The following is a 16,216-nucleotide window of genomic DNA, read 5'->3' as shown; positions in this document are numbered from 1 at the left end:
AAATACGAAGTCTTTCAGGATGTTTTTGATAAGAAGGAAGCCAACCAGCTGCCACCCCACCGTCCCTACAACTGTGCCATAGACTTGATCCTGGGAGCCAGCATTCCCTTGGGGTGAATATATTCCTTGTCAGAGCTAGAGTTGGAGGTGCTGAGGGAGTTCCTAGACACCAACTTGCAGTGGGGGTTCATCAGACCATCTATCTCTCCCACTGGGGCCCTGTTGCTGTTCGTCAAGAAGAAAAGTGGGGAGCTACACCCTTGTCAAGTCTACTGGGAGCTAAACAAGATCACCATCCCCAAAAGATACCCCTTGCCTCTCCTCTGCAAAATGCTGGAGCATTTGCGAACAGCCAAGATATATACCAAGCTGGACCTGCACGGAGCCTATAATCTAGTCAGGATCAAAGAGGGAGATGAGTGGAAGACTGCCTTCAAGACCCGGTATGGCCACTTCTACTACTTGATCATGCCATTCAGACTATCGAGTGCCCCAGCCGTCTTCCAAAATGTCATGAATGACATCTTCCGAGACTACCTGGACGGCTTTGTGATAGTCTATTTAGATGACATCCTTATTTACCCTGACTCCCCAAATCAGCATGAAGCGCACATCCAAGCAGTGTTACAAAGACTGAGAGAGCATCACTTGTACGCGAAGCTCAAGAAGTGTGGCTTTGACTTGATCACCCTGGACTTCTTGGGATATCAGATTACCCTCATGGGGGTTGAGATGAACCTGGAGAAGGTGTGCAGTGTAGTCTCTTGGCACCTGCCCCAAACCAAGAAGGACTTACAGAAGTTTCTGGAGTTGGTAGTAATTGGCAAATGTTTCATTGCTGCCTTCTCTAACATGATGGCCCCATTAACCAACTGCTTGAAAGGACCTGGCCCCTTTTGTTGGACTGACGCAGCCCACCAAGCATTCGAGAAATTGAAGCTGCTGTTTTCCTCAGAACCCATACTCCAGCATGCAGACCCCCATCGACCTTTCATAGTGGAGATGGATGCCTCAGACATAGCCATCACAGCAGTGTTATTACAACCAGCCAAAAAAAGGGGGTGCTTCAGCCCTGTGCCTACTTCTTGCAAAAGCTGTCTAGCGCGGCAAGAAATTACACTGTTTGGAAAAAGGAGCTACTAGACTCTAGGGGTTTGCCACTAGTACTGGTAGACATACAGATGGAAAAATGGCACCTCTAGAAAGAGGTGCATTCCCACATTCTGAGCTGGGTATGGACTTAGCAAACTTTGAAGGAATTATGAACAATTCTAAGCCCCAACTGTTGCTGCAGTTGCTACATGCAAATGAGTGAGAGAAAGTGCTATAAAGCAGACTGTAATACAGAGGAGATCTTTCCTCTCACTTTATTTGAGGAAGGAAAAAACCACATTCTTCCTAAGGGGCAGATTGAATGAGTAAATGGTTATGAGTAGATGGAAAAAGCAGACTTAAGAGTCAAGTCAGCCACATTACAGAAGGAAAAATCTGCAATGTTTTCTTTGAGAAAGTAAATCAGGGTGACAAATTAGGGCTGCAATCCAGTCTACTCAGAAGTAAGTCCCATTAGGGTCAATGGAACTTACTCCCAGATAAGTGTGTATTGGATTGCAGCCTAACTCTGTTTCCCCAAATCTCAGGGTGCAATAGCAGACACTGTTCAGAATGTCATTAGGTCTCTCAATCTTCAACGGGGTTTTCTCCATTTAAGTTGTTATGGAACACAGCCTAGAGGCTTGTTAGAGATTATAAAGAAAAACTGGGAAGGACAGTAGATGGACCAATGAATATCCTACAGTTTTTTGTAGAAATGCATGGGGGGGAAATGAAACACACCAATCAGTTCATTAAAGAGAACGTACAGGAAGACTAAGATAAAACATGTCAGATGGTATAACTGGCAGGCTAGACAACAAGCTCTTAGTGCTGTTGTTGCCCATCTGAAAGGAGATTGTTATCAAAATGGCTGGGACTGTTTCAGATATAACAGGGCAACTCTGCACATGATGAGATACAATTGTTGGAAGGGAAGAAGCTATAACATACTACCGTATATTCCGGCGTATAAGACGACTGGGCGTATAAGACGACCCCCAACTTTTCCAGTTAAAATATAGAGTTTGGGATATACTCGCCGTATAAGACTACCCCTGCTTATGACATGCAAGCGATGTACCTTACCGGCGATTGGCTGGTTGTTGTATACAAAGCCTATCGTGCGAAGGCAAGAATGTCTTTGAAGTCAAGACTAGGGGCGTCAGGCCCCTCCCACTCTCCAGTTCATTCTTGCCTTCCTACGAACAAGATTGAGATCCTATAGCGTAGCATTTAGCTAAGTATTTGTTTGTATGTTTGTTTGACAGGGTGCGGAGGTAGTGTTTCTTGTGTGTCTCCCTAGTCCTTCCCTTCCCCTGTCTTGCTTTTCACTGCTTATTTCAGCTTATTTCATTTACCCGGGCAGTTTATTTTCCCTGTTGATTGTCTGACGGCCCCTAGAGCGACCGCGGCTGCGGGTCTCTACGGCTTTGGCCGTTTCCGAGCTTTTCCCCCTGAGTTCTGTCACAGCCCTTGCGAGCTTGCGGCTGTGACTTTCCCGTAGCGGCTTTTCTGGGCTGGGCTGCCTCGAGCCGCGTTCTGTGGCATCGTTGGAGAGACCGTGGCTGCGGTTCTCTCTCAGGTGGGAGCTTGCGGCTGCGGCTCCCTGCCTTTCCCCGCCACCTCTTTTTAGCTTGCCCGGGTATTGCCGCGCTCCACGGGAGCCTGCAGCTCTCTCATTAGAGAGATTATTTTTCCTTAGCCGCACTCCGTTGCTTTAAATTCCGCCGCGGAGAGCTCTGCAGTCGGCGCCGTCGGCTGCTTGTCCCTGCTGCCTTACACTTCACAGTATTCTCCTGGCCGTCCCTTCCTGGGGTTTTTCTTTTTCAGAGCCGCTAGTGCGGCTATCGGCCCCGCGGCTGCTCCTGCGAGCCTGTGCTGGGCAGTTTCTCCCCAGTTCAACAGCATACGGCCGCCATTGCCCCTTCTTCTCTGTCATTTTTTGACTTAATTTTCCCGCTCTTTTTCAGCACCCAGCGTATAAGACGACCCCCGACTTTTGAGAAGATTTTCCTGGGTTAAAAAGTCGTCTTATACGCCGGAATATACGGTACTTTCTAAAGAGTTAACAGAGAACAGAAGCATTAATGTGTTTAAGCTCAGAACTGTTTAAAAAATGGAAGAATTAAGAATGTTTAGAAAACAAAGAGGATTCTGAGAATGTAGAACTGTGATCATTTTGGCTTATTTAACCACTGGATATAAAGGAAGTTCCTGGTCAGTTTTAAATATACATCTGCTTTCTCAAGCTTCTTAATGAATGTTTTCCTGTGTATCTCATATCATATATTGCAAAGTAAGCCATATGCTGGAAACTGGGGGTCGGTGAGTAAGTGAACTATTTTAGAGTCCTTGCAAGTTGCAGCTGTGAACTTGACCAAATGGGTTAAAACCCCTCCCTCAGTTTGATTTTACAATTTTTTTGCTCAGAAGATACTAACAAGTCTGAAAAACCTAAATTACATTATTTGAGGCCATTTCTTAAATCCTTGCCAAGGATGTAAGGTGAAACCTTTGCCACTGCTATACTGTGCCACAGGAATTTCCCCCCATTTTTAGACATTCATTGTTTCACAAAATTAATTAGTAACAGAATAAATTGAAATATCATTAAATCTATTTAAAAGTTCTATTTTTTCCCCAGGCAACTATTTCTAGGAAGCACACACTGATGCACACAGTTTTCATCGCCTCCACCCACCCTTGGCATCTAAACAATGTAAGGGAAATTGCTGTTGGAGATGGGGAACCTGTGGCCAAGTAATTCCAAGTAAAATTTTTAATTTGTTTGAGTACCAAATTGAATGCCACACCACAATCTGAATTTTTACTTTATTCCCTCTCTATTTAAAGCAAAACATGCAAATCCTATGCTTTTAAAAAAGCAACACACGTCGTAAACTTACCTTCTTCTGACTTATCCGCAGGCAATTGACCATCAAATAAATCCGAATCACTAAATCCTTTACAAATAGAAAATTTGTTAGAAAAAGCTTTTAAAAAACAAAACACCAACCACATAATTTAAATGTATTATTTTCTCTGGAAGTACACCATGGTGTTCTTGGTGCTTTTCTAGAGTCTGTAATGGAAGCTATAATCCCAAGTATATTTACCAGGAAGTAAGTCCCACTGAATTAAACTAAATTGGTTAAGGATAGGTTGTAAGACTTGCTGACCTAATGTCTGAAGTTGCTTAAGGTGGACAAGATGAACAGTCATGCTGGTGCAATTTCAGAAAGATGTTGGTATCATACACTTATGTGATTATCAGGATGACAGCACTCACCCCCTGCAGTCCCTTTTATTACTTATGTTATCCAAGACTTTTTTCTAAATTGGTCCCCATTTCCTTCAAAAGGTCTGGAGTACAAGCAATGCTGATTTAGTTCTAACTAGGTTCACAAATCACTTCTAATCCCTGATTAGGATCAGGGCTGGTGTAAATCTCCTTCTTGTTTAATGCTGATAAAAGAAGGGAGTGGAAGAATGAGTGGGACAAAAGAGCGGGAGGGATTGCCAGAGTCCTGTGGCCCACTGCTAAACTCCTTAGCTTTGGTTAAGACATCAGCAGTATTATATCTGCACTAGGCTGTAAATTTAGGAGATGGTGAAATATTCAAAGATTTGAAGCAGCAGCAAAACACAGATGAAAGTTATCATCTTTCTTCTCTAACCTCCTAGTAGATTTTGGATTACTAACCACGACTGGTACTGTCAGCCTAGGCTCTGAAGATGTATTTCCAGAGAATCTTACCGCCAGAGTTGTCATGACTTCCAGGCTTTGGCTGAGGTGGTACTGGCTGAGGAGGTGCTGCTGGTGCTGGGTTGCTGGGGTCATCTACCAAAGGAGAGAGAGATGATTCAAAACATGAAAAGCAGAAACAACCTAGAGGATCTGACATTATAAGAATGATATCACATTTTCCCTGTTCATTAAGTAGAATAAATAAGGTACTTGAAAGCCCGCCCATAACAGTAAAAAGCATACTCTAGGTTAAGGCCAATACACAGGCGTATGTACATAACATCCATGCACGCTCCCATATTATTCTGTCACTTTCTTGTTTAGCGGCTTTCATATCCCCACCCCCCACATCCAGATTTAAGGAGGTGTTTGGCAGAGGGCTTTTCCCTTTTTCCTGCTGGATTGAGAATGAGATCCTTGTTAATACCTTCTCTTACAACAACAGATGTTCCTAAGAGCCAAAAAGCATGAAAGTGTAGTGTTAGCCACTGAGAAGACTCTTCTCAATAGCTGACTTACCTCCTTTCACTCTGATTGGTAGGAAAAGACAAGGACGCATTCTCAATGGCTCTTCTCAATGGCTTGTAGGATGCTGGAGGCAGGGACCTGCTCCCAAAAAAGTAAAGGGACTAAGACCCCCTGAGACCCCAGACGACAACACCCCTGGTTATACTTGTTTTGGAATATGAGCTGTCTAATAGGTTGCTCCATAGAAGTGCCCATAGTTGGTTTAATTCCCCAGTGGAAAAAGCATTTGTGGGAGGGGCATTTGGAGCGGTGGTGCAGAAATGCACAACAATAACTATATTACACAGGACAAATGAAAATGTCACATACTCTTCATGTCACAAACAGCCTCATTATGTATGACATGGGAGTGTATGCCAGACTCAGGCACTTTCTACAATTATGCAGAGAACCTTTAATGTGAATCCACAGTTTATGCACATACAGCACTTTACAAATAGATGACACTCTGGCTGACTGCCACAAAAATGGCCAGCTGTGTAAGAACAAAGAGACCTTCACTCTAGAGCAGCCTTTCCGAACCTTTGGGTCCCCAGATGTTGATGAACTACAACTCCCTTCATTCCTGGCCAGTGGCCATGCTGGCTGGGGCTGATGGGAGTTGTAGTTCAGCAACATCTGGGGACCCAAAGGTTGGGAAAGACTGCTCTAGAGCTTTTAGATGTTGGTGGTATTTATTTATTGCATTTATATACCACCCCATAGCCAAAGCTCTCTGGGCAGTTTACAACAATTAAAAACATTAAATACAAATATACAAATTTAAAATGCCTGGGCGAAGAGGCAAGTCTTGACCTGGCACCAAAAAGATAACAGTGTTGGCACCAGGCGCACCTCATCAGGAAGATCATTCCATAATTTGGGGGCCACCACTGAGAAGGCCCACTCCCTTGTTGACAGACTCCCAACTTCCCTCTGAGTAGACACCCAGAGGAGGGCCTTGGATGTTGAGCGTAGTGTATGGGTAGGTTCATGTCAGGAGAGGCGTTCCATCAGGTATTGTGGTCCCAAGCCATGTAAGGCTTTATAGGTTAAAACCAGCACCTTGAATCGAGCTTGGAAACATACAGGCAGCCAATGCAAGTGGGCCAGAATTGGTTTTATATGTTCGAACCATCTGGTCCGTTACCAATCTGGCCGCTGCATTTTGCACAAGCTGCAGTTTCTGAACCGTCTTCAAAGGCAGCTCCATGTAGAGCGCATTGCAGTAATCTAACTTGGAGGTTACCAGAGCATGGACAACTGAAGCCAGGTTATCCCTGTCCAGATAGGGGCGTAGCTGGGCCACCAACCAAAGTTGGTAGAAGCCAATCCGTGCCACCGAGGCTATCTGAGCCTCAAGTGACAGAGATGGCTCTAGGAGAATCCCCAGGCTACAAACCTGCTCCTTCAGGGGGAGTGCAACCTCATCCAGGACAGGTTGGACATCCACCATCCGGTCAGAAGAACCACCCACTAACAGCGTCTCAGTCTTGTCTGGATTGAGCCTCAGTTTAATAGCCCTCATCCAGTCCATTGTCAGAGCCAGGCACTGGTTCAGCACATTGACAGCCCCACCTGAAGAAGATGAAAAGGAGAAATAGAGCTGCGTGCTGATGGCAACGCACTCCAAAACTCCGGATGACCACACCCAACGGTTTCATGTAGATGTTGAACAGCGTGGGGGACAGAACTGATCCCTGTGGAACCCCATACTGGAGAATCCCCAGGGCCGAGCAATGTTCCCCAAGCACCACCTTCTGGAGTCGACCCACCAAGTAGGAGTGGAACCTCTGCCATGCAGTCCCTCTCACTCCCAACTCAGCCAGTTTTCCCAGAAGGATACCATGGTTGATGGTATCGAAAGCCGCTGAGAGATCAAGGAGAATCAACAGAGTCACACTCCCCCTGTCTCTCTCCCGACAAAGGTCATCATACAGGGTGACCAAGGCTGTTTCCGTGCCAAAACCAGGCCTGAAACACGACTGAAATGGATCCAGATAATCGGTCTCATCCAAGAGTGTCTGGAGCTGGCCTGCCACCAGTAGTTCAAGGACCTTGCCCAGGAATGGAACATTTGCCACCAGCCTATACTTATTAAGGTTTTCTGGGTCCAGGGAGGGTCTCTTCAGGAGTGGTCTCACTACCGCCTCTTTCAGGCGGCCAGGGACCACCCCCTCTTGCAGAGAGGCATTAATCACTTCCCTGGCCGAGCCAGCTGTTCCATCTCTGCTAGCTTTTATTAGCCAAGAAGGGCAAGGATCCAGCACAGAAGTGGTTGCACGAACCTGTCCAAGCACCTTGTCAACGTCCTCAAGCTGTACCATCTGAAACTGATCCAAGAAATCAGGACAAGGCTGTGCTCTGAATAGGTGAATGGGCAGAGAGAAAGAGGACGCACAAAGACTGATGCTGGTGCCTGTATATAAGAGGTGCCTGCCTCAATATTCAAGGTCTGTGTCTGAACCAGCCATTATGCTGCATATATTAACAGGAATATACACAATAGTGAAAGAAAGAAGATGGGTGGGGGCTGAAAATATCTCCAAGATAGGGAGCTAGATGGGAACTGTGTGCGAAAGCACTAATATGTACAGGTTAATTGTTTTGTTACCTCACTGGAAAATTACCAAATTCTACTATAAAAGCAAATACATCTCAAGGGTATTTGCTGCCAACCCTTAAGATTCTTCTTGAAAACTAACCAAGGAACGAACTGTAATACAGGGAAAATATTTAAAATAGAGCCAAACACACACACACCTGATTCAAATGGGTTAAAACTGGTACCAAGTTCATTTAGTGAGGGCCACCTCAGTAATTTATCACAAGCATGAGGACAACAAAAAACCTGGGTATTTCAACTTAAATAAAATGTGCATAATATTGGTAATTATTAGCTATAGTACTTGATGAAGTACCAGTGTGGTGTTGTGTTCAGGGTGTTGGCCTAGGACCTGAGAGACCAGGGTTCAAATACCCACTCAGACATGGAGCTCGCCAGGTGACTTTGGACCAGTGAGTATCTCTTGAGCTTCAGCTACCCAACAGGATTGTTGTGAGGAAAAAATGGGGATGTACGCTACCCTGAGTTCCTTGGTGAGGGGTTCCAGACAACAGCAGGACAAGCAAATTTCCCCATCAGTTTCCCCAAATTTCTTTTGGTTCAGAAACAATATTATTACGGGGTAGAGACATCTCAGTAAGCCCCTTTAATCTGTACATTACTTCCTCACAGTCAGTACTAATGTGATGTCCTTCTAATTATTAATACATCCAGGTGAGGGACGTACAAATTACCAGCAGTGACTAAAGCATGTATGCAAAGAGCATAGGAAAGGGAAACGGCAGCAGTAGCGCAACATCAGCTGTCTACAACTGGGCCTGCAGATGTTTTGGACTACAGCTTCCATCACCCCAGTAAGCATGGCCCAACGATTGATTGTAGCCCAGCAACATTTGAGATAGTATGCAAGACGTTATGGAAGATGGACAGGGAAATTCTCTGGCTAATTTTAAGTAGAGTCTTGGATCCAAATGAGCTGCTGCCTTGTCAGTTATATTCACTTATGGTGTACAATGTCAACTTTCCAAAACAACATACTCGCTATACTTATATAGAGTGGCGGCAATACTTACTAATGGCGTCTTCCAAGTCAAAACCTAAATCATCATCTAAACAGGAAAAACAAGGCTGTTATAATTTTTCTCCCAGAAGCAAAATATTTCAGGTAAAATTACTAAGATTTTAAAAATAATTAGTACCTCATGCAGAAAAAGGGGGCAGGAGGAAATCTGAACACGCATCATAGAAACCACAGGGTGGAAAGGAACAAAAAATGTCTCCCCACCTTATAATAAGTGAGAGAGAATGATGGGGAACAGTAATCACTGCTTTGCTAAGTGATCTTAGCAGAGTGCTTTGATAGTTTTTTTTAAAAAAAATTATAGTGGGTTCTTTCAACTGCTATGAAACACACGACCCAATCTGAAATATAGTAAGTCAGTCATGTTAATGACAAAAGTAACTTGCTGGCCTGGCATTTCCCTAATTTCACTCTTCCTTCTACTCTTGGGTGGTCCAAACATGTCATTTACACTTTAGGTCCTCCCGGTTGCATTTAGGTCTCCAGTGCAGCCCGGCAGTTCTCTACCATCCCACCATGACCTTCTTTACCCACCAAAATATACAGCAACAGCAACTGCTCTTGCCTCTGTTCCTCCCTCTGTAGTCCAAAGAAATAGTTAAGCAGAGCTGTTTGATCCAGGCAGGATCATGCTCGAGTATATATCTGTACTCATTAGCCATTTTTCAATTTTGTAACAAATAAAAACCTTAATTTTTCATCAAAATTGGCATTCTGTTGTTACTCCTCCCCCATACTTGGTGTACAAGGCAATGCCCCATGGCATGGCATACCTCTAGGCCCAGTATCTTGGAAATCATACTTCCGTTTGTGACATGTATACACTTCCATGTACATAGGTGATCAAGGATGCATGCTGACAATATCCATTTGGATTTTTATCCTACTCTGTACTAGGGATGTACTAGAATGCCATCCAATTCAGATCTGGTACCAAATTTTCTATTAATTTCTGTTTTATATCAAGACTCTGTATTTGCTCCTTTAAGATCTTTCTAAGATCATGCAATCGTAATCCTTGCTGCTACCAACAAAAAACACACCAACTTCTTATTTCATTCAGAAATAAATTCTATATTGCTAATTGTGGTGTCAATGTGATTTTTTTGTTGGGTTATGTGTTCAATCTCCTTAATCACAGATGACCAAAATCTGCAAAATTTGACACTACCACCACATATGTACACAAGTACCGGTTCTTTGACACCCCCTCCAGCACATTGAAGATGTTCCTGGGTTCATCAATGCTATTTTTCTAGGTGTCAGATACCACTGATATATGATTTTCAGAGAAAATTCTCTGTATTTAGTTGCTATTTTTTGGTGTAGTGGCTTATTCCATTGTGTTACCCACTCTTCCCTATCTATTTCAATTCCAAGTTCCTTTTCCCACCACAATTTTAATTCTGATGAGTCTCCTCCTATGTCATCCATGTATTAGATGTCAGGCCCTTTGAATTCTCTGAATATGTTCAATCTGCTTGTAATAGCTAACAAAAATGCTAATGCTGTTGGTAATTTTCCATCAATGGTCTCTTGGGTTTTCTATATAAATTTAAATTAGGCAGATGATTGCTTGTCAATTCTGCCTCTTGCCTCAGGTTACTGTGGTGCTGACCAAAGATGTTAATGGCGATTATCATCATCTCCTTGAGACAGAACCTCAAAGGAATACATACTGTAGCACTTCACAGCGAAGCTGTTTATGTTAATAACTATGTCCAATTAGCCATGGATTTGTTTTTTTAAAAAGCCAGCGTTGCTGACAGTCACAAGCATTAGTCAAACCCAATCCAAAGACATTCCAGATTTACAGATTCTGTCAGAATTCGGTAACAAATCTGAAAATGCCAAAATTCGCCCCCATCTCTAAAGCTAGTATTAATCTCTTAAATATGGTAAATCTGTGTGTTGCAGCTTCTTTTATTTCTAGATTATTTAAAAAAATGATTTGTTCCCATAATAACCATGGGACCTTCTCCAATGAGCATTCCGTTCAGATAAAGATCACAGAGATGATCTAATCCCTTGGCACACCAGCCCTTAACATCATACATATGATTTTTATTGAAAAACACAGGGTGGTATGCCAAGGGAATCAGAGGAGACATTGCAGGAAGTAAAACTTTGCAGGTCCCAGGCTATGGTCTGAAGGCACATAAGACTAGCTCCCCACTGAAGATAAAGAGGGTCAGGTCTGGTCAGTGCCTGGATGGGAAACTGCTTGGGAACCATATGTAAGCCACCTTGGGTTTCTATCATGAAAAGAAAGGTGGGGTATAAATGTAATAAATAAATAAAACCATTACCTTTTCCTTTGAGGCCTTAAATATTGTTTATGTGAATCCATTTTTCATTTCATTCAAAGATCAGAGTTTATTTTTAAGAAAGGGAAAGGCATTCATTGGGATCCCTTCTTTTGAAATCATTTCTGTTTGTACCCATTGCTTATGTATATCTCCGAATACAAATGGGATAATATGGCCTATTTGATTTGCCAAATAATACATTTCTAAATTTGGAATTCCCCATCCTCCCACTTTAGAGTTAAGATATAAACCTTTTTTACTAACCCATATTATTTTTTGCCCCAAAATAAATTGATTTATCTGTCGCTGCCATAAACGTAATTGCTTTAAAGGGACCTCAATAGGAAGAACTTGAAATAAGGTAAGTTTTGGTGTTATATTCATTTTTATCACAGCCAATTTATCCATCAAAGTAAAGTTGGTTCCCCCCCATCTTTTCACATCTTTGTTAATACTCTGCCAAACATGACCATAATTTTCCTATTTTGTTCAAATGTTGACCATTGTACTGTACTGTCACTGAGTGTTTTTCCATCAAGTCTGAAAGTCTGGAAAGTTACAAGACGTGTCTGGAGAAGCAGCCTTATCTGCTGTGCCTGGCCTGAGAGAGCAGACATCCAAGGCCAGACAGGTTGTCATGGTAATGGGAGATAACAGCTGGGAAAGTTGTAACAGCCTGCTGTTAGTTCTTCCTTCTTCTGTGTCTGTCTTACTTTTGCTTTTGGAGAGAGATGACGTACCAAAGGGGGGGGGGGAATGAAGTTGCTTGTAACTGCTGCAAGCCTTAGTGTCTGAGTAAGACTCTTAAAACTTTCTCAAGCCTCTGTGAAGTTTCTTGCTCAACTTAACTCCAAAGTAACGTGTTGTTTCACGCAACAACACTCACACATCAACAGGGTTATGGGCCCAGATCCACAGCGCATTACACAGGAGTAAGTGGCTGGTCTGAACGGCAGACGGAGATCCAGAGGGCAGCGTGATTGATTGTGCCAGACAGAGGTGAGCGAACATGGCTGTAAACTTGTCTGGAGGCTTGCCAATGGAGAAACTTACGGAAAAGAATTATGGCAGCTGGAAGCCAAGGATGCGTGCTTTCCTGATAAAAGAGGATTTATGGGAAGCTATTGATGGTACACCCCCTGCACCCCTTACAGCGGCCTGGACACGGAATGATGAGAGGGCGCAGGCTTTTATTGCTCTGGCTCTATCAGACTCTCAACTGCTACACGTGAGAGATGTTACAAATGCCAAACAGATGTGGGACGTATTGGAGGCCCTTCATGTGCAACAGACCGCGGGATCTAGATTGTGTTTGGCACGGAAGCTGTACCAGATGCGCTTCACGGGTGAGTGCGATATGAGTGAGCATCTCACGGAATTCAGGCGCTTGTTTGCTGAGTTACAGGATCGAGGAGTCGAGCATTCTGTCCTTCAGAAGACCTATTTGATCCTGGCTTCACTCGATGGGAGTTGGAATAATTTTGTTATGGGAATTGAAGCCATGCCTGACGGTGGCCTCGATGTTGCGTTTATTGAGGAAAAGCTGAGGCGAAGAAAAGTGCCGTGCCGAAGGAGGCAGTCGGAAGCAAGCAGGATTACAAGCAGGAGCAGCAGTGGCTAAAGGCTTGTTATGTCTGCAGAGCTCGTGGGCATCTCCAAAGAGACTGTGCAGTCAAGCGAAGCTCCAGGGACGGAGGCTGGAAGACGCATAGCAGCAGTGTGAACTTTGTTTGTAAACAGAAGTCTCAAGATTTAGGACCTGTTGACTGGATTCTTGACAGTGGTGCGAGCCATATATTAATCAAAGACAGGAGTTTGTTTTATTCATCTACAGATGAGCAGGACTTTGTTCAACTAGCGGATGGATCGCAGAAGAATGTGGAGGCTCGTGGACTGGTGAGATTTGATAAGCTTGGAATACTGTCCGATTGTTTGTTTGTACCAGAACTGTCTCATAACATGTTGTCTGTGAGAAAACTGACCAGTTGTGGGTTTTCAGTGTTGTTTGACAGAGACAAATGTTATGTAATGAGGGGAGATCAAGTGTGCTTGCAGGGAAGCCTGAATGATTCTCAGTTTGTAATAAAGAGCAGTCAAGCAGGGTGTGCTGTGTTAAACGCTGAGGCACAGACACATCAAGGCTGCGTCCATGAATGGCATCAGAGGCTGGGGCATGCAAACTTTGACACGATAAAGAAAACCCCGATGCATAGTGAAAACATGCGTTTGAAAGATTGTGGACAGTTAATGATGGATTGTGATGCATGCCATAAAGCAAAAATGACAATTGCACCTATAAACAGGGAGGCTGAAAGGACCACATCGGCTCCCTACCAGCTAGTTCATGTTGATTTATCAGGGCCAATAAACACTTCACGAGGAGGTGCTAAGTACTTTCTGGTAGTGGTAGATGATTTTTCGAGATACACTCATCTTTATTTACTGAAGCAGAAAAGTGAAGCTGAGCAGAAGCTGAAACTGTTCATTAAGAGAATTGAAACTCAACATGGCATCACGGTGGGGGCTATACGCTCAGACCAGGGAGGGGAATTCACAAGCAAAGCATTGAGTGACTTCCTCAAGAGTAAGGGAATAAAACAGAGTTTCACAGCTCCATTTAGCCCGTTTTCTAACGGGACTGCTGAGAGAAAAAACAGGGTGCTTCAGGAAGCAATGAGAGCCATGTTAATGGATTCCAGTTTAGGGAATTCCTTCTGGGCAGAGGCAATTCTGTATGCGAATTACATTCACAACAGGGTGTTACACAGTGCCATTGGAATGTCACCCTATGAGAAACTCACTGGGAGAAAGCCGAAAGTGCAACACATTCAGAAATTTGGAGCTAGATGCTGGGTCCACATTCCACAGGGAAAAAGAAGGGGCAAACTTGCACCCAGAGCACAACAGGGATTTGTTCTGGGGTTTCAGAATGCATATTTCAGAGTTTGGATACCAGAAACACAGCAATTAATTCTGAGCAGAAGCATTAAAGTTGCAGAAAAGCCTTTGGATCAAAGGCAAACAGTCATTCTTACAGGGTCAGCTGACACACAAGCACAAACACAAGCACAAACATTTAAACCAAACCTTGACATAAAAGTGGAAGGCACACAAATTCCTCTCAGGGATGCATTAAATGAACTCATTTGTGGGAAACGTAGAAATAGGAAACGCAAGGCTGAAGAAATGGAATTTCCTGAGCAAGCTGTGCCAAGTACCAGCTCAAATGGGGGGGCTGAGAGAGCAGAAGCTCTAGTGCCTTTGAGACATTCTGAGAGATCGAACATTGGAAAACCGCCAGAAAGATATACTGTGGGATTAATAACCAGTCCAGGGATGCACAAAGCGGTTGAGATGGACCCTGAGACATTGTATCTGACTTGTGTTCAGCCGAAGTTTGATTGAATAAAGTTTTAGCTAAATGTACAGAGATATTCTGAACTGTACTGAAATGTAGACTGGATCTGTATGATGCAACGTACTAAAATGTATTGCAAGATGTATTGTAGAAATGTATTATTGTTATTGTTGTACTGAATTACAGACATGATGGGAAAAAAGGGGGATATGTTGACCATTGTACTGTACTGTCACTGAGTGTTTTTCCATCAAGTCTGAAAGTCTGGAAAGTTACAAGACGTGTCTGGAGAAGCAGCCTTATCTGCTGTGCCTGGCCTGAGAGAGCAGACATCCAAGGCCAGACAGGTTGTCATGGTAACGGGAGATAACAGCTGGGAAAGTTGTAACAGCCTGCTGTTAGTTCTTCCTTCTTCTGTGTCTGTCTTACTTTTGCTTTTGGAGAGAGATAATGTACCGAAGGGGGGGGGAATGAAGTTGCTTGTAACTGCTGCAAGCCTTAGTGTCTGAGTAAAGACTCTTAAAACTTTCTCAAGCCTCTGTGAAGTTTCTTGCTCAACTTAACTCCAAAGTAACGTGTTGTTTCACACAACAACGCTCACACATCAACATGGTGATCTGTAGTTCTGGTTATTTCATCTTGCTGTGGCAAACCGGGATGCCTAGGAGTCTTGGAAATCATTTTTGAACACTAGAGGGAGCATTAAAGCATAAGGCCTCTGATTTTTGAAAATTCCCTGGGAGGCCTGTAGCCAGTTCAAAGGATTCAAATTCTCTTTTTAAAGCCACGGCTGTTTTCCAAGGATCTGAAGTTGTAATGACTATGTCATTAAAGCCCTGTTACTAGGGTTGCCAGGTTCAATCCCTGAGACTGATCCTGTATCTTTAGGAGAAAAGAAAGTCAGCCAAGTGCAGGTGTTCTTGCAACCCTGTAATGGGAAAAACCACAAGGTGGAATTCTCTCCACCCCCGCACAACTTTTAAAGATACAAAAGACCTCTTGGAGGCTGGGCCTGGCAACCAAGAGGTCTTCTATGTCTTTACAAGTTGTGGAGGGAGAAGGGAGAATTCCACCTTGTGGTTTTTCCCATTACAGGATTGCCAGAACACCTGCACTTGGCTCACTTTCTCTTCTCCTAAAGATACAGGATCAGTCTCAGGGATTGAACCTGGCAACTCTACCTATCACATACTTTCAACTTTATGTTTACCCCACCACGTCAAACTAATTGCTAAGGGTTCTAATGCTAAAATAAACAAAACAGGGGACAAAGAACACCCCTGCTTTGTTCCCTGTTGAATCTCAAAGCACTATGAATCCAGATTATTTACTTATTTATTTATTTATTTAATTACGCTTTTAAACCGCCCTATAGCAACGAGCTCTCAGGGCGGTGTACAGCAAAATAAAACCACATTTAAAAAACGAACAAGTGTGGATTAAAACATACAATATAAAACATATTTAAAAACAAAATTAAAATACGAATAAAATAAAAATACAATTACAGTTAAGTTTAAAATAAAATTAAATTTAAGTTTAAAATTTTTAA

The 16,216-nt window shown here is 43.3% G+C and overlaps 1 protein-coding gene across 1 annotated transcript in view; it reads right to left on the bottom strand.

Moving 5' to 3' along the window:
- The window catches only part of CD99 (CD99 molecule (Xg blood group)), a 50,550-nt gene that overhangs the window by 16,581 nt on the left and 17,753 nt on the right, over positions 1 to 16,216 (bottom strand). Inside the window, exons 4-6 of the mRNA XM_061627035.1 lie at positions 8,990 to 9,025; positions 4,853 to 4,936; positions 4,002 to 4,058 (exon numbers count right to left, since the gene is read on the bottom strand). Of these exons, the coding sequence (XP_061483019.1) occupies positions 4,002 to 4,058; positions 4,853 to 4,936; positions 8,990 to 9,025 (177 nt within the window). The remainder of the gene's footprint in view (positions 1 to 4,001; positions 4,059 to 4,852; positions 4,937 to 8,989; positions 9,026 to 16,216) is intronic.

Source organism: Rhineura floridana, chromosome 5 (genome assembly GCF_030035675.1).
Source record: "Rhineura floridana isolate rRhiFlo1 chromosome 5, rRhiFlo1.hap2, whole genome shotgun sequence".
Taxonomy (NCBI): domain Eukaryota; kingdom Metazoa; phylum Chordata; class Lepidosauria; order Squamata; family Rhineuridae; genus Rhineura; species Rhineura floridana.
The sequence above is the reverse complement of the archived record's forward strand: the minus strand, read 5'-3'. Positions and strand labels throughout refer to the sequence as shown.